This window comes from Sceloporus undulatus, chromosome 1 (genome assembly GCF_019175285.1).
Source record: "Sceloporus undulatus isolate JIND9_A2432 ecotype Alabama chromosome 1, SceUnd_v1.1, whole genome shotgun sequence".
Taxonomy (NCBI): Eukaryota; Metazoa; Chordata; class Lepidosauria; order Squamata; family Phrynosomatidae; genus Sceloporus; species Sceloporus undulatus.
In genome coordinates, this window is record NC_056522.1 from 250525385 (window position 1) to 250552356 (window position 26972).

The window sequence follows — 26972 nt, forward strand, 5'->3', positions numbered from 1 at the left end:
CAAGGACTTTGGTTGGCCTACACATTTTCATGCTATGTTTTCTTATGTTTACTCTGAGGCAAATATTTATAGAATTATACTGTTAGCTTGTCAGTAATTAGAAACTGTGATAACTCAAGATGAATAAATTGTATCTATTCCCATGCATTCCTGCTAACTACTGAAGTTCTAGAGGTCATTACCAGAAAATGAATGGAGTTGTAAGTACCACAAATTTTTATGCCACTCAAAGCAGGCCTAAATCTTTGGGTGACACAGAACAGCAAGAACTTGCCAAGCTGTATTTCCTCTTCATGAGCCCACTTCTTAGCAATGTTGATAAATTCTCTAGAAGAACTTGCATGAGAACCTATCAAGTTCTCTTCTAGAAAGAGATGCAACACAGAAATAAAACTGAATATCACACTTTTTGGTGACATTTTCATACACAAAATTCCCGCTCCTAGATCTGATATTTGCCCCAATAGCTATAATTGCACCAAGTGACACTTTTGGGTCACTCATGTGGCAGCAGTTTTCGTTAAAGAAACCAGGCCCTGAGGTAGATGATAAACTTGTAACTGTATCACCAGTCTGTCTCTCAATTTATTAAAGAAGGGACAAGCTATATGAATACAAATATGAACTGAATTTACTATTTAGAGTATCCTTTGCCTACAAAGAGGCCTGTGGCCTCCCAGGAATGGAAACATATTGGACTGCAAATGAGGAGTCCTTGTTGCTAGGCAAATGGCCTTTCAGTTTCCTGGACTTTGCCCAGTTGCCACATGGGCAGAGAAGGAGGAGAGCCAGGACAGAAACAACTAAATGCAGGCATCTTCTTAAGATCTCTAATTTTTCTCTTGTTTGGCATCTAACGGGTTGCTTGATGAAGAAGCCAGTGGAGCGTCAAAAGCTTGCAACAAGTATATTCTTCATTTTGGTTGGTCAAAAAAGGTATCACTGGGCTTGTACAGGCAGGCCAAAATAAATCTGCTTTGGGTCACTTTGGAGGTATGCTGTTTAAATGACACACACATCTTAAGAGGCCAGAAGCTGTGCCAAAGCTGCGCTCCAGTCCTTAGGACTGGAATGTCCAGTCCTTAAGACTGGAGTGTGGCTTTGGCCCAGCTTCTGGCTTCTTAGTACGCATGCATCATTTAAACAGCATACCTCCAAAGTGACCCAAAGCAGATTTATTTTGGCCTGTCTGTAGGGGCTCACTGTTTGGTGGAATTGTGCATTTCACTTGGCCAATAGAAGAATCATTGTTTGGTGGATGTTTGATGTTGGATCAGAATTTGGGAATCACTGGGCCCAGTCCCACCAGGAGCCAATGATGTCTCTTGGTTGTGTATGGATGGAGCATGGAGGGGAAGGAGAGGCTGGATTTAAAGGGCCCCAGCAGCGCCCCCCCCCTTCCTCCTTGGTGCAGGGGCCTTGCTTCCTCCGGAGGTGGAGCTGGGCAGGGGGCGGGGAGGTGAGGCAGGCTTTTCCAGTCCCCGAGGGGCTTGGCGGGCTCCTTAGATGGCAGAAAGGGCTTTGTGTGTAAGTGGGAAGCAGCGTGGGGGTGTTGCTGGTGGTGTTGCACAAGGGAGGGAGGCTTTTGCACGGGAGCCTTGCAGGCGTTGCTCCAGGGATGCACTTCCAAATTGGGTGCCTCCTGCCTTTCTCTCCTCTGGACTCTATTGGCTGGTTGAAGAAGACCTCTTCTGGGTCTCATCTCTTCCTTACCCCCCTGTTGTTGTTGTTGTTGTTGTTGTTGTTGTTGTTGTTGTTCCAGATACTTTTCTCACAAGGAGAACTTTCCCCAAACCATGTTGAGAGGACTCTCTAACTAGATATTTCTGCCCCAAGCCTGATAGACTCTCAGGGTTCCTTTTCATGAAGCTCAGGGGTGTACAAGAGGCTCTCTGTCCATGTCCTAGGGTAGTCTTCTCTTCAGAATTGTTGGCTGTGGTGTGCCGTTTCTGACTCATGGCGACCCTGTCTTGGGGTTTTCTTGGCAAGATTTCTTCAGAGGCGCTTTGCCCTTCTTCCCCTGAGGAGGCTGAGAGGGTGTGACTTCTTCTTGCCCATGGTCGCCCACTGGCCTCCCTGGCCTCCAGAGTGGTTTCAGGATTGGAGTTAGGGCTCACTTCATAATAGTTCAGCATACAGCTTTTAAGGGCTTTGGTCTTTTTTAAAACTTTATTTTATTTTTGAATGAATGAACTGTTTTAATATGGCACTGATTTAATCCTCTTTGAAGGCTTTCTTTTGTATGTTTTTAATTGGACTGTTTTGTTTTGTTTTTTAAATTGTAAACCACTCTTAAGTCCCAATTTTAGGGGAGAAAGTGGGACCATGATGAGGAGCAGAGGATGAGCTCCCTGGGACTGTCCTGAAGGTTGCTTTCAGTTTCATTCCTTTTCACTACCCCTGAGGCCTAAAGTGTCTGTGTTTATCTGTCAACCAATGTATCTTTAGCAGGATGAATCGCCTAGGGCCACTCCTTATGCAGCGCTTGGACCAGCTCTTGGAGTTTGTGGACTTCAACAGCACTCTTGAACTAGGTGGGTTGGCCAAAGTGATCTCCCCATTCTTCATCTTTTGACTCTGTGCCCAAAGGTGTGTTAACATGCCACTGCTTGTCTCTTTTTTCCTCCATGCTCCTCTCCCCAGCATAAACACCTAATTTTTCAGACTTTAGTAACTCTCTCATATAAGCTCCATTTGCAAACAGGAACCAACTTTTGGGAAACGTTCAGTGGAAAGGCAGGTTATTAATGAAGTTTAATAGTACTGGTTGAGTCTTCCTGATCTGAAATTCTTGGGACCAGAAGTGTTTGGGATTTTAGACATTTTTGGATTTTGGAATATTTGTATTAACATAATGAGATATCTTGGAGATGGAACCCAAGTTTAAACATGAAATTAATTTATGTCTCAGATACACCTTATACACATAGCCCAAAGATAATTTTATACATAGTATTTTTATTTTATTTTATTTTTTGCACAAAACAAAGTTTGTGTTCACTGAACCATCAGAAAGCAAAGGTGTCACTATCTCAGCCACCCATGTGGACAATTTTGGAGTATTTCAGATTTTGGAATTCCAGTTAAGGGATATTCAACCTGTAATAACAACAGAAACAACAACATTTGTTTTTTAGTTTTCATAGGAGTGATTTTCACATATTGTTTGGAAAGTCCTCAAGTTTCAGCTCATATTCTTGTTAGTTGCTTCTTAGGCCATGTATTTGGGACATGCAGAAATTGTGAGACAATAATTCAAACCAGTGAGACTATAATTCCCACTAGCTATAGTCAGTAGTGAGGGGTAATAAGAGCTGTAGTCCAACATCTCCATCCCTATCTGAGAAGAGTCCTCCACACAGAGTTCTCTTGCCCCCCCAACCCAGTTTATTGTTGTGTGCCTTCAAGTCATTTTTTATTTATGAGAACCCTAACATGAGCTTATCACAGGATTTTCTTGATAGAATTTGTTCAGAAGGGTGTTGACCTTGCCTTCCTTGGTGGCTTGAGAGAGTGTGATTTGCCCAAGATCACCCAATCGGTTTTCCTGGGCAAGCAAGGATTCAAACCCTGTTCTGCAACATCCTAATCCTACACTCCACCTAGTATACTATATTGGCCCTTATAGAGACCTCTTATCTTCAAATCCTGATGCAAAACTTCAGTCTGTTTGCCCTAGACTATCTCCAGATTGCCCAATGCCTTGAGGGGATGCGTCAGCGGTGCTGCCAGCTGGACCATGACTTGCAGAGAGTACAGGAGCATCTGCGCCAGTCAGAATCTGAGCGTTTGGTGCTGGAGGTGAAGTTGAAACATGCCCGCAACCAAGTGGAGGTGGAGATGAAGAAAAGGCATGGGGCAGAAGCAGAGCTAGAAAAACAGGTGCTTACTTGGCATGGTTATAAAGCATGGAGAGTGAACAGCACATGTTGTATTGAGTGGTGTATGCTGGCAAAACAACCTCTGAATCTTAAGGCACTCTTACTTTTGTTCTTAGGGGTACTGGGCTGGCCTTTATCCTAGTAAAGACCATAGAAATGAATGAGATCTGGTTGCTGCAAAAGAGGGTCTAAGCTTGATCTCAATAGAAATGTAGGCACAATTTGTTCAACATTCTAGTATCTAGCACAATGGGCCCTTGAGGCAACAGCTAATGCTGCTGTACCAGAAAGACTGTCTATGTGACTCAGCACAGTTACAATGTTGATGCAGGTCTCATAAATAGTGTCCAAACCACAGCAGCTGTGACACAGAACTGCAAAGCAAATAATAAAAAAACTTTGCTTGCTTTTTAATTTACATGCACTAGGAAATGAGGCAGACACAGAGATAGCAATTGAATGAGTTGCAGGTTATTTTCTGAACCCAGTAGGGATTAATTCCAATGGAATGGGGGTCATAGTTTAAATTTTATACATTTTGTGTTTGACCCCAGTGGGCCATTCTGTCCATTATCCCCATCCCAGCACAAGGACCATGGCTCTGTTACAACAGGAATCTTGTAGCTGTAACATTCTCCACTTTCTCTGTTGTCTCCCACCTCTTTCACCCCCAACAGGAGCGCAAGCTGAAGCTTATCTATGACTGCCTGATGGCTGATCCACAGATCTCTTCTCTCAGTGAGGATCAGTGCTTAGCAGCTCTGGCAGTTTTCAACCGGCCATGTTTCAGCCACAGCACTCTGCTGCCTAGCAAACACTGTGTGCCAGGGGAAGTGTGAGTTTACTTAAGACCAAAACTCAGAAATGTTACTTTTTGGGACTACAACTTTGAGCATTGCTAAGGGATTCTGGGTATTATAGCCTATAAAAGTAATGTGAATCTGCCTAAATACCCCAAAGGCAGCAGATCTTGTCTGATCTTGGAAGCTAAGCAAGGTCAGTCCTAGTTAGTATTTGTATGGGATACTGCCAATGAATACTAGATGCTTTAGGCTATATTTTAGAGGAAGGAACTAGCAAAACTATTCTTGATTATTCCTTGCCTAAGAAATTCATGGAATTGCCATAAGTCAGCATGTGACTTGAAGGTACGTACACACACACACACACACACACACATTCAAATTAAGACATCTGATTTTGTAGCCACTCCTAAGCAAAAAGCACATGGGGGCAAGTGAGTGGAGGAACTGTCTCCTGTATCTTAGGCAGTAAGATTGTGTATGTGTATGTTCCTTCAAGTTGCCTGTTGACTTATAGCAACCCCATGAATTATTTTAATAGGGTTCTCTTAAGCAAAGAATACCCAGAGGTATTTTGCCAGTTCCTACCTCTGAAATATAGCCTAAAGCACCTGGTTTTCATTGGCGATCTCCTATCCAAGTACTAACCTTGGCTAATCCTGTTCAGCTTCCAAGATCAGATGAGATCTGGTGCCGTTAGGGTATTTAGGCCATCAGTAAGATTATAACCTGAGTCTGTATTTTGGGTGTAGCAACTACAGAAAGGACTTTTTTAGTGCTAGCACTCAGTGGCATCACAAGGGGGGAGGGGGGAGTTCTGGACTGCCTTGGGTGACACCCCAGAGGGGGATGTCACCCAGTGGGGTGGTACAACTGGAGAGATTGGCACGGCTACTGGGAAAGTGATAAAAGGTGCTTTTTCGCTTGCCCAGCAGCCACACTAGACTCAAAACGGGCCCTCAGGAGGCCACAGTGCCGTCCCTCTCAGTAACGGCAGGGGCAGCCACCACACAGGGCTATGAAGGTCTGGCGGGGGGCTGTGGTGCCATTGGAGTCCCATGGGGCAGCTGCTTTGTGGGACTCTGAAAGCTGGGAGGATGGTGGTCTGGCCAAGTGGTGGGCAAGGCAGTTCGTTCCCTCTCTTGCATTGGATGACACCAACCCTAGTGTTGCCACTGCTGGCATTCCATTGAAGTCATAAATATGATGTGCCATAGGTGATATGCAATTGATGTTGAATAGCCAATAATAGATTATCTCTGCATCCTCACACAGCAGAATAATAAAAGTAGGTGCCTTTCAGTGTCACCTCATCCCACCCTCTTCCATTGTAAGAATTTACTGCTAAAATACCCATCAGATGTGGCCATATGACTTCTATGTGAAACCCTCCAGTGAAGGAGCATGTCCCACTTTCCAAGGTAGTCTACTCCACTGCCAAACAACTCTTATTGTCATTTTTTAGTTGGAATATCTTTTCTTTTAATTAGAATCCACTTTATTTTATACCTGACAGCAATTTTGGATGTTTTAAAGATGGCTATCCTACAGTGATTTCCGCATTAGGAGTTTGAAAAGTTTTAACAAATGTGTCTGGCTTATACTGAGCTGGACCATCAAAAGCCCTGTCTAGTGTAGAGGCAAGAACTCTCCAGGCTGTGAGTCAGATGTCTTTTTGAATCACCTGATCCCTTTAAGTGAAGTTGTCAGGTTTTAAACGGGTGATCTGAATTGGGTAATTAAGGGTTTATGCACAGAATTTCTGAAGCAATAAGATCTGTTTGTGTAGAAAACATTAAAAAGGATTCATAGTGAGTACTTCTCTTGGTATTACTATGCAGAACTTAGGGCACCCTTCGAAAGGAAATGACAGTGAAAAGCAAGTTTTCCCAGAATTGTGAGTGTGTGTTTTGAGAAGTTTGGAGAGGAGACTGCTCTAGATGAGCTAGGAATGAAGAATGGTACCAGGATGGAGAGACCAATGTAATACTAGACAGATGTCCATCATTTAATCTGTTTTGCTGTTCTTAACTGTTAGATTGCCTGCAGTGAAAGAACTTGGTACTTCAATTTTGTCTGACATCAGTTTTGACCACTCAGATGATGAAATAGTAAGTACCATCCATTCCTCCCAGGTTTGATAGGGAAGAAGCCTAGCAAGCTTCAATCAGAGGTTATGATTGGGTTGATGGGCACACCTGGAAGAAAATACCATGGGCCCCTTCCATCCACTTGATAGAATCATTTTTAGCAGGTAGCAATATCGTGTTGTAAAACAAAGTGTTGGATTTTGCAGTACCTTCTTTTTTAGGACAGTTTTGGGGTAATAAAGATAACGTAAAGATGTTTTGCTTGCAGCTTCCCTGGCCACTAGGTAATTTTGTTTTTAACCTAGCAAATATGTGTGAGACTACGGGGCTTCAACAGAATGGGCAAGATTCTGTGGCCGCTATGGCACCAGCAACTGTTGCATAGGGAACGATAGCTTACCTTAGTGCAAGCTCTTTGGGGCAGAAGAAATTAAACAATCAGGACTCCTTACTGGAAATACACTGAGCCAAATAAACAACCCCAGCACTTCAGAAATTACCTTATTTTTAAATAATTCATGTTTAATAATATAGGTGATTAACAGACATGGAAGGAAGGAAGTATTCCTTATTAATACAAGCATATTCTTTTAAAGGGACTTGCTTGGTACCACAAAGGATAGGGCAGATGTGGCACCTTAAGAACAATGAAGCTGGTTTGAAAGTAACCTCACTGAACTTCTGCATTCAATATAGTCCAAATGTAAACCTTTCTATACTGTAGTGTGTTTTGGGGAGGAAATAATTCTATGCATTTTATCAGTGGCTCCTTTGTTCTCTTTCTGTTGGCAGCCCAGGTGGTTGTCAAAATTGCAGTTGATTTCTTGGCTCCTTACTATTTCATCTGAACAGTTTACTTAGCATGTCAATAAGGGTTTCCAGACTGAAAACTGGGGTGGGCTCCTGTACCTTTAGTTTTGTGTAGAAAAGGGAATTCCAGCAAGTGTTTCTTTTTAGCTGGTTGTGTAAGAAATAACACCTGTTAATTTCTTTCTGCCCCGTCATTAAAGGTATAGTGGCCTCTCCAGTTTTCAGTCTGGCAGATCTATCCCCAGTCTTGTGATATAAGACAGTAATCCTCATGTCAGTTGCTAGGTTTGACTGCTGGAAAAGTGTGCCATGGCTTGACATAGGCTGCATCCGCAGTGCAGAAATAATCTGGTTTGACACCACTTTAATTGTCTGGGCTAAATGCTATGGGATTCTGAGGATTGTAGTTTGTTCTGACACCAGAACTCTTTGACAGAGAAGGCTAAATCTCTCACAAAACTAAAATTCCCAGAATTCCATAACACTGAGCTCTGGCAGTTAAAGTGGTGTCAAACTGGATTACTTCAGCAGTGCAGATGGGCTCAGAGAGTGAAACAAAACAGGAGAGAGACTGGCTGAGAGCAATTCTTTGAAAAGGGGGAGAAGAGAGCACAGAGTATTGAAATTCTGAAGCATTTTTGTTCAGACCCCAACTGGGACCCACATCTACAGTCTGATGTTGCTTTGTGCCAGGTATTCAATTACAAAAAATATCTAGTAGCATCTTTGAGACTAATTTTGCAAAAGAAGTTATAGCCTCTGTAGCACTTTGTTGCATTTTGTAGACTTGGACTATTTCCTCAGATGCATGCAGTGAATATTCACAAATCACTCCATGCATGTGAGGAAGTATACCAAGTCTACAACAGCTTATGCTACAATTTCATTTGCACAGTTAGTCTCAAAGGTGCTACAAGATCCCTTTGTATACTGATATTTCAGACTAACATGGCTATGTCTCTGAAAAAAATATGTATTCCACCCACAGTTTGAAAATGGACATGTCAAATGATCCTGTGCTTATTTCTGAAACCTGGCTTGAAGGCCAATTTTTCCCCAATGGATAGTCACATGACCAGATATATTTGACCTGTAATTCATTTTCAGTTCTTGAAATCCTATTGGAAAGGAGAGAAAGTTTTCCCCAGAAGCTCAGGGTTAGCATTAGGGCTGCCAGTGTGAACACTGGAGAAGGCTCCTATACTTTAATTGTTGTTCAGAAGAGTGAATTTCCCCAGGTGTTGCTTGTTACCCACCCCTGTGTCAATTTAACACCTGCTGAAATTTCCCTCTTCTGTATGATGATTAAAAATACAGGAGCTTTCTCCAGTTTGTGGCATTCCAGAGTCCAATGTGTTGCCTTCACTCCCCACAATTGGTCATATTCTCTCTCTCTCTCTCTCTCTCTCTCTCTCTCTCTCTCTCTCATCCACACACACCTTTCACTTCACACACTCCCTAAAGGTGAAATTTCCTTTTGTAGCCCAAAGTAGGAAGTAGGGTTTGGGGGTATTTTTAGCCTAAAGTAAGAATAGGAAAGCCTACATATGCAGCCTTGAACTCTGGAGAAAGCATGAGACATAAATGTAATAAATATTAATAAACCCCCTGCCATGCAGGAACTCTCAATAAATCTGTAAATAGCTGGGGTAGAGGCAAATCTGTTTGCAATAATGATGGGCTACTGCATTCTTCACAGGTTGCCAGAGTGATACATATACAGTGCAAAGCATAACTTGGAGAGGAAGGTAGAGTTAAGATGTGCACATGTTCAGTGTAGGAGCTGATGTATAAGGAGATCTTAAACAACATGTTTTCTTAGCTGCATCTCAGATTTCCCTTTTCATTTTTTCCCTAAGGACCTTGGTACGACAAGGCCTATCAAAGACAGAGACAGAGGGGTGAGTAAAGTTTATATTAGGGGACATCCAATTACACATCTGCTACATGTTTCTAAACAGAAACACCCTTCATATTCTTGCCTTCCGTGACTGCCACAGACATTTGTTTGCTCAGTGGTCACAAATGACAGAGAAAAACTTGTAATTTTAGCTTTGATTTTCTGCCCACGAGTCTTCAAAAATCTTGTTATATGTATTCAGCCATCATTTTTGCTCTGCTTTGTCAACATTCTGATGGCTGGAGAGAGTGGCAAACATTTGTATGGAGTGCCCCCATTCCTGGGCAGAATTATATGGGTAGCCTTATCCTTGTTGTGATCATCTCTTTTTGTTCCTTTTCCCTCAGCGCTCCTCCCTGGCACCCCTGATTCAGCCAGTGGTAGCAGCCAAACGGGCACGGCCATCTGCGGCAGCTATTTCCAGTGTAAGTATCATCACTGCACTGGGAATTATTCTTGACAATATTACAAACCTGGCTTAGCTATTGCATCAGTGATCTCATGCAAAGTTAAAATATAAAATGATAAGCTGTGCAATAATGTGATTGTGTATTCATATGAAATGATCAAATAAGGCAGTGAAGTATCAGATGCTGGCCAAGGATAATGGGAATTGTATACAGACATTATTATGGGGTGCCATGCTAAGCATGGCTACCATAGTAGGTGCAGTTAAGTGACTGTGTATGAATCTACCTTAGCTTCAGTCTCATCTAGAAGCCGTCATATGGGAATACATACCATACATCTCCTTTTCAGCACAAGATCATCTGCATTATTTTAATTGCCCATAGTTTTTTTTCTAACTGTGACAAACATCAGCTGTTTTAGAGGAGGGTTCCATAAGGAAGTATTGCTGAAAAATTCCCTTTCTTTGATCTGGATTCAGACTGGGCAGGTCCCTTCTCAAGAATAAAAAGGCAGAGGAATTTCAGTTACAGAACCCATACACTATATCAAGTTTGATTTTTGCATGACACATTGTCTGGTGTCAGACAAGGCAAGAAATGGACAATGTCCCGAAAAGAACTTTCTGAAGCAATAAAAGAGGAGACTATGATGGATGAAAGAAAAATGATGGCAAATAATAGCAAATACCATACATGAAAAACTGGGAAAATAATGCCCCTACAAAACCACCATAATCTTGGATTCTGAGTGACTTCTAGCCATGACATCCAAGATCTGTGCACATTTAGACAGATATGTGGAAGTTCACTCAGAAAATAATTCAGTTGAGGATTCAACCTTACTTATGATTGTCTAAGAGACCTCTCATATGTAAACGTGTGTTTGTTTCTCTGATATGTTAATAGCATTTATTGAACCAATAAATGTATAGTTCAATTTATTGTTCAATGTGTACAGTGTTCATAAATAACTTTCAATGTTTAGTTAATACATTCAGAAAGAATGTCCAAAATAGAATTTCTAGAATTAGTGGCAACATCACCCAGTGATATGATGAAACAGCAACAAAATAGATTTATTTATATTTATTGTTGTTCTGTGCCTTCAAGTTGTTTCCAGGTTATAGTGACCCTAAGGTGAACCTATCATGTTTTTTTCTTGGCAAGATTTGTTCAGAGAAGGTTTGCCACTGTCTTCCCTTGAGGCTGAGAGCATGTGACTTGCCCAAGGTCACCTAGTGAGTTTTATGACCAAGCTAGGAATTGAACCCTGGTCTCCAGAGGCTTAGTCCAACATTCAAGCCACTACATCACACTGGCTCTCTTTATTTATACAGTTTCATATTTTTATATCATCCTTCATCAAACAATAAGAAAAGTGGAAAAGGAATATAAAATAAAAACAATAAAATACAATCAGGAAAATGCTATGAAAAAAGTTACAAATTGATTGCCTTAGTATGTCTGGTCAACCAATAGAAAAGTTTTGACCTGGAACAAAAATTATTTCTAAGTTGATGCCAGTCATTTGTCCTTGAAGATAAATGGTGATAACAAAGAAAGTTGGACAAAACTTCTGAAAATCTTAAGACATCAACAGGCTGGTGCAGGAATACACTTTCCTTTAGGAAATTGGTTTATACTCAAGAACCACTTTCCATTTTGAGCAGAGATGGGAAGATAAGGAAATTGACCCACACCATCCCCATGGCTCTATTTGAGATTCCCTTGATCTTGTTTAAGAATATGGGCTTTTAATCTGCATATGTGTAAGAATTCCCTTCATCTGGTGTTTTTTGTTTTGTTTTTTTTTTTTTTTTTTTTTCCTCCTCTTAAGTCTTCCCAGTCCAAGGGGGGGATGCGTGTGGTGACCCTGAAATCTGGAGTCATTGCTGATAACAAAAGCTCTGTTGGCCACAGTTTGATACCAATTGCTGCAACATCCCGTCGCTGTTCCCAGCCCAATCGTTGGCCCTCCACAAAGTCAGGTGCATCTTCAATTTGTCCTATCTCATGAGTAGGAACTGACGGGCTTGAAAATAAAAAGGCATGATTAGGGTGGAAACATTAGCCGTCATACTAGAGCATAACTATGAGCATTCAGAGTACCACCCCATGAACAATGGACTGCATTCCCACAGTGATATCAAGTGGGATAATGGCAACACTGGTGTTTAAACAGATGGAAATCATACAGGCTTCAGAAATTTCAAACTCCAGTTCCCACAATATCTTACCTTTCACCATGGTGGAGGAGGTTCTGGGAGTGAAAAACCAAAACATCTGGAAAATTAAAAGTTCCCCATTCCCATGCTAAACCTTATATTCTGTATCTATGTAAGTCCCTGTCACATCTTCTTTACTATAATTGGGGAGAAATTGTCAATATGGGAATGCCCTTCTGTATATACTTTTGATTACTTGTTCCAATTCCATATCCTTTTCTTTAAAGAGAGAATGGTAGACAAAAATATCAGGACATGATGCTAAGTTAGAAGAGAAGGGATAGCTTAACCCCAAGATTAAACCTGAACTACAAGAGACTACCTGTATCTCTGTTTATACTACTTTAAATTATGAGCAGGCTTTGAGTAGTTGTGAAAGGCTCAACAGGGATTTCAGATGTATTCTGTCTTCATGTGGGCATTCCTCCTGCTGAGCATTCTTGGAAGTGGGGTCTTGGGTTCCCCATCTGTGTAGAGATACTTTGAATCACTGAGACTATCCTCTTGATCCTCTCTCACTATATTCCCAAACTCAATAGCGCAAAAAGAGACTCAGTGAGTACTCTGTCCTATCTGAGCCGGAGTTCCTGGACAAGTTCATATCCACAAAGTATCCCAGTAAGCACTTTATGTCCATAACCACAGAAGGTCCTACAAGTGAAAGTCTGCCACAAGATAGATAGATTAGTGCAGGATGTCACAATGCATGCTGGGAGATGTGAACTAGAATGGCAAAAGAGTGAATTCTTTTCTTCATCCTGGTGAGTCTGGTCCTTCTCTCCACAGATCTCACTACAATCTGGGGCAGCACTGATAGCTCAACAGGAGGTGGCAGTCAGGCTGAAAATGACAACCTTGACATAGAAATCGGGCATAAGCAAAGGGGTGCTCCAGTCCCCTTCACTCCATCTCCTCCACAATCAACACCCACACTCCAGCAACACCACTTTACTTCCAAGACGGTAACAATAACTACTGAGAATGGACAGGACTTGGAATAATAACTGTAACTATTTTTTTAAGCAAATGACAGAACCATCAGACTCCATGACAGCACCTTCCTCCAGCAGCAGTTTCCAGCTGGTGTATTTCTCTGCTAGTGGAGTAACTTCAAGAGTCCCTCAGGAAAGGTGGTCTGGATCACCTGTCCTAAAGTGGAGAGGGCAGGTGTACTCTGGGATAAATTTCCCCACTTGGCATACTATCTCAGGCACAAAGCTAGGGTGGATTTTAGTGAAGTAGGCAGGCTGGGGGAATCTGGTTTCTTTTTCTTTATGATCTCTGCTATGTGCTTATTACCTCCTTTTTCTGTCTTCCCTACCTAAGGTGATCCGCCTGGAGTACTGTGCAGTTTGCAAATCCCGCCTTCGTTTTGGGAAGATAGCATTCAGATGTCGACCTTGCCAACTCCTGGTGCATCCTGAGTGCAAAGAACACTGCCAGGCTCTATGCACACCTAGTGCCCATCCCAGAGTAAGAGAGGTGAGTGTGGTTTCTGAGTGCAGGCCTGGAATGAGAAGCTTGTTTATATGCGTTTTGCTTGGTGGCTCTACCAAGGGTAAAAGCAATTCTGACAATGTATAGGATGGGACCAGAACTTGGGAAACTCACTTTTTTTGGACTACAATTCCCAGAATTTCCAACCTGGGATGACCACTGGGAGCTGTAGTCAAATCTGTTTTTCTTTGCTCTGGATGAAAGTTGTTCCCAGCATCTATCCTGTACTCTTGTGGTTGTTGTGTGTGTTCACATTATTTCTGACCAACGGTAACCCTAAGGCAAACCTATCATAGGGTTTTCTTGGCAAATTTTGTTCAAATGAGGTTTGTCATTGCCTTCCCCTGAAGCTGAGAGCATGTGACTTGCCCAAAGTCACCCAGTGGGTATTGTGGCCCAGCTGGGAATCAAACCCTGGTCGTAGTCCAACACCCAAACCACTGTACAAAACTGGCTCTACTGTTGCATTTTTTTTCTCCTTTAGGGGATTCTGGCTGATTTTGCACCCGCCACACCACCTCTGGTGCCCCCCATAGTGATTCAATGTGTCAATCAAGTCGAAAAGCGTGGCTTGCAGGAGGTAAGTGGAAAGGAGTTGGGCCCAAGCATGGGACATGAAAGGTTGCTTGGGCCACCATTTAAGATATATTCGGCTTGACTCTTTCAACCAAACGCAATTCTCCTTCTGTTTTACTCTTTTCTTCTTTCTTATGCTATAATTAAGTTGTTTAATGGCTTGTTGTGCCTATCCATTCCAGTCAGATAATTTTATACTGTGGGTGTAATGGGTTTGTTAGAGGTAGGAGGTGTATATATGACTTCCTTCAGAATACAGTAATCCAACCAAGCCATGCAGTAAATTGAGTGGACCTCTGCTCCCAAATCCTGCCCTGATAGCACCAACCATAGCTATTTTAGAACAGCTATAGTTTCAAAAACAAACAATATTTTGCTCTTTACACTCATAGACCTGGTAGGGAATTTCCTTCCCCATTAACTCCAGGAGTGATTAGAAGACCATGCTTGGTCAATCAAGGATTCAACTTTATTTTTAAAAAATCATTTCTGTTCCACACCTTGACAGACCAGAATCTGAACAGTCCCCGAGTTCAGCATCTGTTCATCCTAATATAGTATCTAAAAGTTCCCAGGATAACTTTCCATCCAACCAACAATGCTTACAGATGTTTGAGTTAATTTTCTAGGCCAGGAGCCTAAACTGACCTTCTACAGAGGCCTGCCCTGTAAACAATCCAGTCCTTGTTCCATACTATCAGAAAGCCCTTTACATTTTATGTGAAGTTTTAAAACAATGCAATAAATATTATTTAAAAATTTTAAACAAACAAAAACAACAACAAATGCAAGCATTTTTCTAAGATAGCCCACACAAAGCTAACTTAATGTCTTTATCCGCTTCACTATCCGTATCAAATTTTATAACTCAGAGCCCTTCATTCCAACCCATCCAGTTGTATTTTATTTAGTTTTCTCAACTTTTCTTCCTTCCCTTATCTTGTTTTGTGTACTAGTCGCTTTGTTTTCTAATGTATGTTTAATAGGGATTTTTTAATGATGGCAATTTTTATTTCATCCAGTCCAACCCCCTGCCATGCAGGAACTCTTAATCAAAGTATACCTGACAGATGGTCACCCAGCCTCTGTTTAAAGACCTCCAAAAAAGGGGACTCCACCACTCCCTGAGGAAGTATGTTCCACTGTCGAACAGGCCTTACTGTCAGGAAGTTCCTCCTAATGTTGAGGTAGAATCTCTTTTCCTGGAGCTTGCATCCATTGCTCCGGGTCCTATTCTCTGGAGCAGCAGAAAACAAGTTTGCCACCTCCTCAATATGACATCCCTTCACATACTTAAACAGATCTATCATATCACCTCTTAACCTTCTCTTCTCCAGGCTAAACATCCCCAGCTCCCTAAGCCGCTCCCCATAGGGCATGTTTTCCAGGCCCTTCATCATTTTAATTGCCCTCCTTTGGACACACTCCAGTTTCTCAACATCCAGTTTCTCAACATCACTTGGGCGGGGGGGGGCTCTCCTTCCTGTCTTTCTCCTGCCATGGTATTCATGTGTGGTTCATTCTCTGCATCATTCCCATTTTAAGTTTCTCGTTTCACTTCCCATGTCATTTGCTCTTGTCTGTTTCTAGAATGCCACACCTCTCTATGTTTACACAGAATGTGCTTGTGCAGAGGCATCTCCTCTACTAGCAGGGCAAATTGCCTGCCTCCAAAGGGAGAATGTAAAGAATAGTGAGCAATGCCCTGTGAGGCCAGTACTCCAAAGAACCTAGCTGGCTGCAGTAAATGATACAGCTGGGAAACAGGTAAGATCTGGAAAGCTGTGCCAGCTGCTACAATGTGAACCAACATGGGCAAGTTGGCTAGTCGGACTGCTGATGCTATAGTAGCACAGCTAGTCTCTATAGCCATCCTACCCACACAGCCTTGCACAAAGAAAAGATCCTCACAGCAGAAATAGGAATGTGTCTCTCCCCCATATGGCTAGACTCTTTGGTGGACCAAAAAGGGGCATGGAGTGCATTCTCACCTGGATATAGAACATAAGGGGGTGCAATGGTGGCTCTGCACTCCCCCTCCCTCACTGAGGCACCAGAAAAGGGAAAATGCAGCTTCCTGAACACAGGAATGCAAACTGAGCTGCAAATATTTGCAAGCTGCCCCAAGGCAAGCTGATTTCCTCCCCTCCCTTCCCTTCACCTTGGAATTTCCTTGTGTAAGGCAGAAAATTAGTTTTGGGAAGCAATAGTAGGTGCTGCTTTCTTTTGAAAATGAAACCATCCATCCTCAAAGAAGTAGTCCTGCTGGTCTGTGTTGTTGCACAAGAAAGAAAAAAGAAGAAGGGGGGGGGGGAGAAAAAATTAATCTAGCAGCCCCTTTAAGACTGATTAATCTTTTAGCATGAGCAATTGTAAATACTAGTCCATATCTTCAGATGCAATTAGTGGGGAAGTGGACTGATATCCACATAAGCTCGTTGTTGTTAATTCACATCGAGTGGATGCCAACACAAAGTCCAATCATCAACAACCTCACTTATGTCTTGCAAACTCAGGACTTTGTCTTCCTTGACTGGGTCTTTTCATTTGCATCACAGTCTTTTCCTATTACATTCTGCCTTACTTTATTGTGTTTTCTAGGGAATCATGTCTTTTCATGCCCAAAGTATGACAGTCTCATCTTGTCTTTCTGTCCAGAGTTCATGCCTGATTTGCTCCAGGACCCATTTATTTGTTCTTTTGTCAGTCCAGAGTATCCACAGAATTCTTCTCCAGAAGCACATCTCAGATGAATTGATTCTCATCCCATCAGCCTTCTTCATTGTCCAACTTTCATAGCCATACATAGAAACCTGGAAATACAATGACATGACAATTTGTACAATTGAAGCTACCCATCCAAGTCCTAGTCTTCTTCTGATTTCTTTCTTTTTTATTATTTAATTTTTTATGGTATTTCCATAAACAAATATCTTCCTACATTCTATTACATACTATTACATTTTAACACATTATTTTATATACCACTCAGTGCCCCCCTTCCCTGGAGCCATTTCCATCCTTATATTCCATCCAAAATTTCATTTCGGCTTCAGGAGGTAATCTTCATCTTCTTTTCTCAATACTTTCTCAACAAATTCTTTCCAAATCCCCTCAAAGTCATTTCTTTTCCATAATCCTTTTTTAACTTTCAGTTTACATGTCAGCTTATCAATAATAGCTAATTTCCAAACCTCTTTGTACCAATCCTCCACTTCTACATCTATTTTCGTTTTCCAACACCTTGCTATTATTAATCTAGCTGCTGTAAGCAAATTTGTTACCAAATCTTTTTCTTCTTTTTTCCATTTCTCTGAGTTATATAACGATAACCAAACAATGCTCGGTCTTCTATCTGTTTTTATATTCATAACATTTTCTATTTCTAATAACACTTTTTTCCAAAAAAAATTGTACATATTTTCTTCTTCTGATTTCTTGACTGCACTCTCCATTTTGATTTATGACTGAGCCAAGATACAGAAATATTTGATGACATCAATGTCTTCATTGTGTTTTTAAAGTTATGTAAATCATATATGGTCATTTTTTTTTTGTTTGACTTTCTTCAGTAGTTGTTCCAAGTCTGTGATTTTCCGCTAGTAGTATGGTGTCATCTGCATAACTTAACTTGTGGATTTTCCTTCTTCCAGTTTTCTTCCAATTTTCACACCTCCTTCCTCAGTGTTTAATCCAGCTTTATGTATTATATGGTCAGCATACAAGTTAAGTAATAAGGGTGATAAAATGTAACCTTGCCTCACCCCCTTGCCAATTGGAAACCATTATGTTTTTCATATTCTGTCGTAACGGTGGCATCTTATACTGAGTACAGGTTACATATTAGGTCAATCAAATGTAGTGTCATAACCATTTCTTTAAGAGCAAAGATTTTTTATAATCTACACAATCAAAGGCTTTGCTATACAGGCAGATTTTTTCACCTGAAATTCTTTTATGTGCTCCACAATATGTTTGCAATATGATCCCTAGTGCCTCTCCCTTTACTGAACCCAGCTTGGTCATCTGGAATTTTTGTTTCATATGTGGTGAAATTCTTTGTTGTAAAATTTTGATTGCATGAGAAATCAATGCAGTGGTTTCTTCAATCCTTGGTGTTTCCTTTCTTAGGGATTGGAATGTATATAGAGCATTTCCAATATGTAAGCCATTCTTTTGTTTTCCATATTTCCTGACAGATTCTAGTAAGAATTTGAGTGGGTTCTGTCTGTATTGCTTGAAACAGCTCTGTTGGTATGTCATTTTTCTGGTGATTTATTTCTCCCAAATGTTTTGAGTGCAGCTTCCATTTCATTTTCTAAAATTGGAGGTTAATTCTTGCTAAAAAAAACAAGAATTGTATATACAGAGTTCAATAAATGATCATGGGGGGGGGCATTTTTAAAAAGTAAACTGCCATTCCTCGGGTGTTCCAGGAAAGGCAGTTCAGTCTTTTGTTTGTTATTTCATTAAAAAAAAAAAAACAAGACTGTTCAAGAAATTGTGGGTGAGCATTGGCTGCAAAAATAGGCTGGCAGGGGCTCATGCAGCCTGCACCTATACTCTGGCATTCCCCGATCTATGTGGGTGCTCTACCTGGATATAAAGGTGAGAGGCTTAATGCTGAAGTGTCCCCACTGCTGTAGAATCATAGAATCATAGAGTTGGAAGAGACCACAAGGGCCATCCAGTCCAACCCCCCCTGCCATGCAGGAAATCTCAGTCAAAGCATACCCGACAGATGGCCATCCAGCCTCTACTTAAAGACCTCCAAAGAAGGAGACTCCACCACACTCTGAGGGAGTTTGTTCCACTGTTGAACAGCCCTTACTGTCAGGAAGTTCCTCGTAATGTTGAGGTGGAATCTCTTTTCCTGTAGCTTGCATCCATTGTTCCGGGTCCTGTTCTCTGGAGCAGCAGAAAACAAGCTTACTCTCTCCTGAATATGACATCCCTTCAAATATTTTAATAGGGCTATCATATCACCTCTTAACCATCTTTTCTCCAGGCTAAACATCCCCAGCTCCCTAAGTCGTTCCTCATAGGGCATTTTCCAGACCCTTCACCATTTTAGTTGTCCTCCTTTGGACATGCTCCAGTTTGCACTACTTTAGACTGTCCTCGTTTCTACAGTCAGTGTAGTTCGTATTTGTGTTTTCTTTCCAAAGGACTCTTGAACTCAGATGTGGGAACCTTTAATCTTCTGGATATTAGTGAATGACTATCCCTGACATTCACTAATATGCAGATGTGGTGGCTTAAGTGGTTAAGATGCTGACTGTTGATTGCAAGATCGGCAGGTTGGCAGTTTGAGACCCAGGTGCCGCGTGATGGGGTGAGCTCCCATCACTAGTCCCAGCTTCTGCCAACCTAGAAGTTTGAAAGCATGCAAATGCAAGTAGGTAAATAGGTACCACTCCGGTGGGAAGGTAAACAGTGCTGGCCACATGATCACAGAGTAGTCTCTGACAATGCTGGCTCTTTGGCTTAGTAATGGTGATGAGCACCACTCCCTATGGTCGGACACAACTTGACAACCTTCTCAAAGGGAAATACCTTTACCTTTTTAACCCTGTCAAACCAGTGGTTGTTCTATACAATGGCTCTGTTTCTTGCCATTTTGTTTCTCAACTGCAGACTGGACTGTACAGAGTACCAGGTGCTGAGCATCTTGTGCATGAATGGAAAAACAAACTACTCAGTGCTCGGAGAGCACTTCCCTCCCTCGACCATGTGGCTGATGTGAATGTGATCTGTGGCATTCTCAAGGACTTCCTGAGGAGTCTGAAGGAACCTCTGGTTACCTTCTGCCTGCATTCTGCCTTCCTGCATGCTGCAGGTGAGTTAAGAGAGGACTGTAAGAGAAAAATGGCTGTTCTGGGGTGGCAATGACTTGGAGCAGGGCAAGGGAAGTATGACTTACATATTGTGCTTGTTTGTAGCTGTGAGGAATGCCTCAGGTTTGGCTGCCTGAGTGATTCATGTAGTTCTGTTCATTGGGGACATTTTTTTTTCATTTCATGTAAAACTACTGAGGAAATATAAACATTGGTAATTTCAACTCCTAAGTGATGCTGGCTTCATTCCTGAGGAATTTCTTACAAGAGGTACACAGGTTAAGTGTCTAAATACTGGTGTCTAAAGGAGTAATAAGGAGTACTTGTATCTCATTTTCTTCCCACACAGAAATTCCAGATGAATCTGCCCGCCATACTGCACTTTGCCATGTCGTGATGAAGCTACCTCTGGCTAATAGGGACACACTGGCTTTTCTCATGCTCCATCTGCATAGGTGAGGAGTTCATGAGTATGACTGTAAGATGGAGGAGGAACTGGGCCTGACCATGGAGTCTGCAGGAAATTTTGTAGGCCATCTGGTCCAAACTGACTGCTTAGTGCAGGCATTCTGTCACAAGAGCATCCCCTATTGTAAGCTGTCTGGCCTCTGTTTGAAGACCTCCATATGATCTGGTTCATTAACATCTAAATTACCTCTCCACCATTAGAAATAGCAGCAGTCCCTCCCAGGGCTTGACAGCTGCAGGGAGGAGGTTTGGGATGAGTGACAAAGGGATAAAGGATAACCCCTTCCACTCCATTAAAAAAATAGAGACACACAAGGTGAGCATGGAATTGCTTGATTTAAGATTTCAACCTTAACCTGCTCCTGTTAAATATGTACTCGTCATTTTAAGCAAGAGTGGACAAGCTTTGCCCTCCAGATGTTTTGGAGTACAATGCTAATAGTCTTTTCTATGAATTGAAGCCCAAAACACTCCACCCTCAACATAAAAGAAACAGCATGTTCAAATATTTTATTTATCTATTTATTGAATTTCTATGACACCATTCTCCCAGAGTGGGACCCAAAGAAGTTTCCAAAGAGAATCGGTTAAAAAAACTTTAACACTGAAGTTTAAAAAACAGGTTTAAAATCCCTCACATTAAGCAATATAAAATCATTTAAAAGCCAAACAGAAGTTAAAACACACATCAAAATAAGAACATTTCCTGTTTACTCATTAAAGGACTGCTTGAATAAAAACATCTTTGCCTGCTGGCAAAAGGAAAACATGGAACAGGGTAGCCTAGATCCCTGTGGAAAGGAGTTCCAGAGAATGCAAGTAGCCATTGAGAAGGCTGTCCTGCATGTTATCACCAAGCAAGCCTGTGATGGTGGCAAGACCGAGAGAAAGCCTTCCCCTGTAGATCTTAGAAATATCTCTTACATCATAGGAAGGATAAGATAGTCTTCTTGGCTAACCAGGGATGTTATCCTCAGCATTGATGGCACTGTCAATGTGATGGTGGTGGAAACCAACCGAAAGTCTTACCCCAGTTACTTACCTGACTCACATCACTCTCCAAGTGCCATCATGCCCAGCTAGCATGAGGCTAGCTTTAAGCTGATTCCCATCATGCGCAGCTAGCATGGCTAAAAGCTAAGCTGGCTGAAGAATTATGAGACTTGCAATATAACATACTCAAAGGGTTCCAAGTTGGGGAAAACTGCCTTTGGTTTCTAGTCTTCAACCAGGAACAGGGGGCAGGTCCATACTGGCCAGAATACTCTGGGCTGTCCTTGGAATATTCTGGCCCTGAAACTGCCCTGACATCCCTCTGTTACTTGCATGCAACAAGACCAGGTGACTGTCTATGCAATGGCTGTCTAGTGAGTGACTGTTCACACAGCATCTCACTGTGCTGTGTGGTGGTACAAGTCCCTAACTGTGAGGCCAGAAACAAGGCACCCAGCATTGATTGCATTGATCATTGTGACCTCAGAGGGGCGATTTGTGCCATTGGCGATAGGTGGCACAGTGGGATGCTGTGTAGACAGCCACCCACCATTGCTGTGGAGTACTCTAGATCTTCCCAGAAGGTCCAGAGCAAAAGGTGAGTCTTTTAAATTTTGGTTAAGGGAAGGCTGGCCCAGATATGCTGTGGGACTGTCCTTCCCACATGTGGCCAGTCCGCAGTCAAATTGGGCTTTTGACCCTGTGTTGTCTGGACAGGGACACACAAAGGCAAGAGGAAACCACTGCAATTGGTACATGTAGACTTGCACAGGGAGGGACCTTAGGATCTCTAGATGTTTTGAACTTCTATTCTCAGAAGCCCTACCTAAGATGGGTGATTTGAGAGATTGTCTGAAACATATAGAAGGGCCAAAGGTTTCCCATTTTTGGCTGAGGCTTAAGGCTTGACTGCTCCGATCTCATTATGTGGCTGGCATGAGAGATTGTTGCCGACCCTGAAGGAATATTCCCCTCCACTATGCAGAATGGTTCTTGTTGTGCCTGTTGATTCCATGGCCCCCTTTCTCCATCCTCAGGGTTATAAAGAGCCCTGAATGTCGTATGGACCAGCATAACCTGGCACGGATCTTTGGACCAACATTGGTTGGACACAGTACCCCTAACCCTACCCCTGTCATCATCATGGAAGACACACCTCGTCAATGCCTGGTAACAGATATGACATGTATTTGTTTTATATATAGTCAATCTCTTAATTTCTTCTGACCTGCAGCTAGATGGCACTCAGAACCAAATACAGAACCCCAGATGAGGCCTGATCAGCATAGAATGTAGTGGGGCTATAACTTCCCTTGATTTGGAAAGTATTAAAAGTTTCTATTAATGCAGGCTAAAGAGAATTCACCTTCTTTGCTGCAGCATCACACCGCTGACTCATGTTCAAAATCCCAAGGTCATATTCACATTTAGTACTACGAGCCAAGTATCTGCCATCCTATAGCTGTACATTTGGGTTTTGTGGCCCAAATGTAGAATTTTGTATTTCTCCTTGTTGAATTTTATTAATTTCATCCTAGTTCCCTTCCACATTTCAAGTCTGATACAATAACAGGAAAAATATTAGAATAGGTTATACAGTGTTTGCAGTGCATTGATTAGAAGGAGCCAGTAATCTCACCATCTGCTAAACTAGTGGCCCAATCAAAAAAAGATATAAGGTAAGTTTGGCAGAAGTTGGTCTTGAAAAGCCCATCCTGGCTCTTACTAATCACTTCATTGTCATCAAGATACTTAGTCTCCTGTATAATCCTTTCTAACATTTTTTCTGGTACTGAGGTCAGGCTGACTGGTCCGTAGGTTTCCAAGATCTTCTTTTTTGCCTTTTTTGAAGAGAGGGACAATGTTTGTTTGTCTCAATTCCTCAGGCATCTCACTCATTCTCCAAGATTTCTCAAAAGTGATGATGAGTAGTTCTGCAAATTATGTCAGCAAGTTCCTTCAGTACTCAAATGCAGTTTGAGTTAATGAGGTGATTCCTGACTAAATCCTTATCAATCTTGATTTGCAATCTGGCTTCCTTGCCAGAGTCTCTGCTGATGGCATGGAAGCACACAGTCCTCTACTGAGGGGGAAAATGAAGCAAAATAGACAGTGACCAGTTTTGCTTTTTCATCTGTTAGCATTTTACCATTCTGGCTTAGCAGTGGGATTATGTTCTTCCATCCAGCATTTTCACTTTTTTCCAAGCATGTCTTTTTTCCCCAAGTACATTCTTGCTCTGAAAATACTTGGAGGGAAAAGTGACAATGCTGGAGGGGGAAGAACATAATTCCAAGCTTGGTGGCTGGGATCCACTAAGGCAGTTATGAATGTGTAACATAAAGTTACATATTCGTGACTAGTTCATATCCGTTATCCCCACGTATTCACAAGTTTAGGGAATGTGTAGGGACCATGAAAGTACCCTAATTTTCACTTATCAGGCGGCAGCTGCTGTAAACTATAGGATCCTTCCCTATTTATCAGGAAGCATTTAACTGTTTGCACCTCACCCTCATGCAAGCAATCTCTGATGCAAGAGGGAATTGCAACTTTTGCACCAGAGATTGAGCACAGGAGAGTGTGGGAGCATCAGTCTTCTGCTTCCTGATCAGTGGGGGACAGATTCGTATTGCTTGCTCGGTGGTGATTGAGGGGGCTGGACTACTTAGCTACATAACTAACGTCCAAAACACACTGCAGAAGTAATCCAGTTTGAGACTGCTTTAATAGCCCTGGCTCAATGCTAGGCAATACTGGGAATTGTAGTTACTGTGGCACCAGAGCTCTCTGACAGAGAAGGCTAAATGTCTCATGAAACTACAGTTCCCAGAATTCACTAGTATTGAGCCAAGGCAGTTAAAGTGGTCTCAAACTGGATTATTTATGCAGTGGACCTAAATTAGCTGATACAGAATTGTGGCCATTGAAAGTAAACACACTTCAATTTGCTCCACTTTTGTATCTCCAGAAGTAGAAACCAGAGAAGAATATGAAGGTCCAAACCAGGAGTAGGTAATAAGTAGCCATACATTGTAGGGTTGTAGCCCTATCCACCTTGAGACAGTATTGCCTATAGTGAGGGATGATGGCAGTTGCAATTCAACAACAGCTGGTGTGCCATAAATCTTACACCCCTGGTTCAAATCTCCAGTTACAAGCATCTTGACATGTTTTCTTCAAAGATATAGCCATGGTAGTCTGTAGCATCAGTATGTAGTTATATATAGCCACTCTCCTGATGCATCTGAGGAAGTAGACTTTAGTCTACGAAAACTCATGTTGCCAATTTGTTTCTTTCAGTCTCAAAAGTGCTACAAGATCTCTCTACATACTGTTTTCTTCAAGTTTGTGTTTTTGTAAACTTTCAGCCCTGCCAAGTTAAATTTAGTCTTATAAACAGACCCCATGCAAAAAAGATGGTGGCTGGGTACAGATACGCCCGGCCTGGAAACATTAATCAAGAACCAGCTAATGAATGAGCAAGGAAGAAATCTGTGGCAGGAAGTAATCAAACACTTAATTTTTATTCTCACAGGTGGTTTCACATCTTTTGGCATTACCACTGAAATTTTGGAAACGTTTTGTGGGAGAAGAGCAGGAAAACCTTGTACCCTCAGTGCAACAAACTAATGGAGTGAATGAGCAAGGTATGATAAACTGGATAGTTTGAGGAGAAAAAAGTGGGAGGGGGCAGATTTTGTTCAGTGTTGGTAATCCTAAAATTTGATCTAATCTTGCTTTCATCCCCCTTCCTCCACAGAGCAGCTTTCCTGTCCTCTCTCTTCTCCCAAAATCAATGCACCCATCCAGATGAGTCCAGGAAGTGGCTGCCTCCCCAGTAAACTATGTGACTGCATTGGTACCACCTTCCCACCTTTGTGAGTGATTGGAGACAACAGAGTGGGGCTGCATGATGGGGTTGGCAGGAACATATTACTACCTGGGCATGGATTTGTTGGGGGCAGGTGATAAAACTGTCACCAAGACTATGAGTGCATGTACAGGCCCATCTTCCTCTGAGATGAGACCATGTTTATCTGTTGGGTAGGATCCTGGCCTGCTTCTGTATGTCCTCAGCTCTTGTTGCCAAAGTGACAGCTGGCAGGGCTGGCCCTGTCATTAGGCACAGTGAGGCAGTTACCTCAGATGGAAGATGCTAAGGGGTATGGAGGAAGGGCTGTAGTTCCCTAACTATTTGTCTCTGTGGGAGGCTAGAGCTGTGTGGCCCAGGCAGCCTAACCAACAGCTCCAGGGGCAGCCTGCTGCCCTCAGGTGAGGCAGATAGCAGTGCTGTTGCTATTTCCAGTACTACAATAATATTTAACTGACAATTTCTCTATGGAATGGGCAAATTGAGTGCCATCTTGACCTTCACTTGTACTGGCAAAATGCTTTGATGGTTATATATTTTTGTATAGGAAATGTCCACTGCTGGGTTAAGCTCCTCTATTTTTGTCTGCCAGGAATGGCCACCGGACCAAGAAGACAGGCAAAATCCTTGCACTTCCAAAATAAGGAGGCTACTTTTCCACCTGCCACTGAGGACTGTCCTTTCACCACTGCCCCATACTGCAGTGATCTTCTTTGCCTTTTCCTCTTCCAGGAAACCTCCAGTTTCTGATCTGGTATCCTTACAGAACAGGGCAAGACGTGTTACTTGATTTCTTGACAGTGGTTTGTACTGTGGTCTTCTTCTCCGGTCTTATATTACTACCACCTCTCCCACCTCCATCATCAAGAATTCTCAGAAAAGCAAAACCCTTGCCTTTGATTCATTTGGGATGTGTGATAAAACTGTCATCAAGTCTGTCAGTGTACATACAGGTATCTTCTATATTACTAGTACCTGAAACTGTGGAGTTTAATGGTTGGGTGAATTCAGGCCTGTTCCAATGCCATCTGTTTGGAAACTGGGCAACTAGGGGGTAGATAATCACTTCTACACCACCAGCACTTCTTTTTTGTTGTTATTCATTACACAAGGAGGGTAGTGTCATATTATGGTGGATAGTTAAAGGGACAAGTGCTTTTTGTGTAGTAATTGTTGTCATTCATTTCATAAGAAGCTGTTAGAGGAGGTGGAGACAACAGTTGGCTTCTCCAAGGATGCTTTGTTGCTCTTTCACTGACTATTGACTATGCTGCCTAGTGCTAATGGGAGTTGCAGTCCAGCCACAGCAGGTTGTGTAGATTACTTTAAAATATGTTAATCTCAAAAAGCACTATACGTGTATTTTTCTTTGCTAAATATATGAATAACTCTTGTAGAAGACAGCCTGTAATCTATCTTAATAAAGAAGATCAAAAGATTAGTATGTCAAAAGATTAGTGCCTCCCCCACAACTATCTGCACTCTACTCCCCTGAGTTTCAATGTCTCCTATATGCACTGTGTTCCTTCCTCAATATTCTGATGCAGGATCCTTCTGGTCTCTTTTATAAGAGACTCTGTTCCTTGTTACTTAAATTTAGAATACCAT

The 26972-nt window shown here is 42.0% G+C and overlaps 1 protein-coding gene across 3 annotated transcripts; it reads left to right on the forward strand.

Annotated features, from left to right (window-relative positions):
* Positions 1-1208: 1208 nt before the first annotated feature.
* LOC121930734 (rac GTPase-activating protein 1-like) lies at positions 1209-26795 on the forward strand. Of its 3 annotated transcripts, XM_042467490.1 has the most exons (17): positions 1209-1527; positions 2449-2534; positions 3680-3882; positions 4559-4716; positions 6723-6795; positions 9444-9485; positions 9832-9909; positions 11732-11882; positions 12906-13081; positions 13446-13601; positions 14101-14196; positions 19830-20031; positions 20379-20484; positions 22528-22660; positions 25029-25140; positions 25254-25371; positions 25957-26795. In XM_042467490.1, the coding sequence occupies exons 1-17, from the start codon at positions 1259-1261 to the stop codon at positions 26006-26008; spliced, it is 2211 nt and encodes a 736-aa protein (XP_042323424.1). In that variant the 5' UTR covers positions 1209-1258; the 3' UTR covers positions 26009-26795. The 3 variants fall into 3 exon arrangements, 2 of the variants coding, with proteins under 2 accessions (XP_042323424.1, XP_042323431.1); XM_042467497.1 differs by having other exon boundaries at positions 1209-2534; XR_006104010.1 differs by lacking the exons at positions 22528-22660; positions 25957-26795 and having other exon boundaries at positions 25254-25360.
* Positions 26796-26972: the final 177 nt, after the last annotated feature.

Excerpts from the sequence above, each read along its gene's own strand:
- LOC121930734 (XM_042467490.1), top strand. The coding sequence starts at position 1,259 with ATGTTTGATGTTGGATCAGAATTTGGGAATCACTGGGCCCAGTCCCAC. Across the intron at positions 2,535-3,679 it reads CAACAGCACTCTTGAACTAG|ACTATCTCCAGATTGCCCAA; the intron begins GTGGGTTGGCCA and ends TGTTTGCCCTAG. Across the intron at positions 25,372-25,956 it reads GGTACCACCTTCCCACCTTT|GAATGGCCACCGGACCAAGA; the intron begins GTGAGTGATTGG and ends TTTGTCTGCCAG.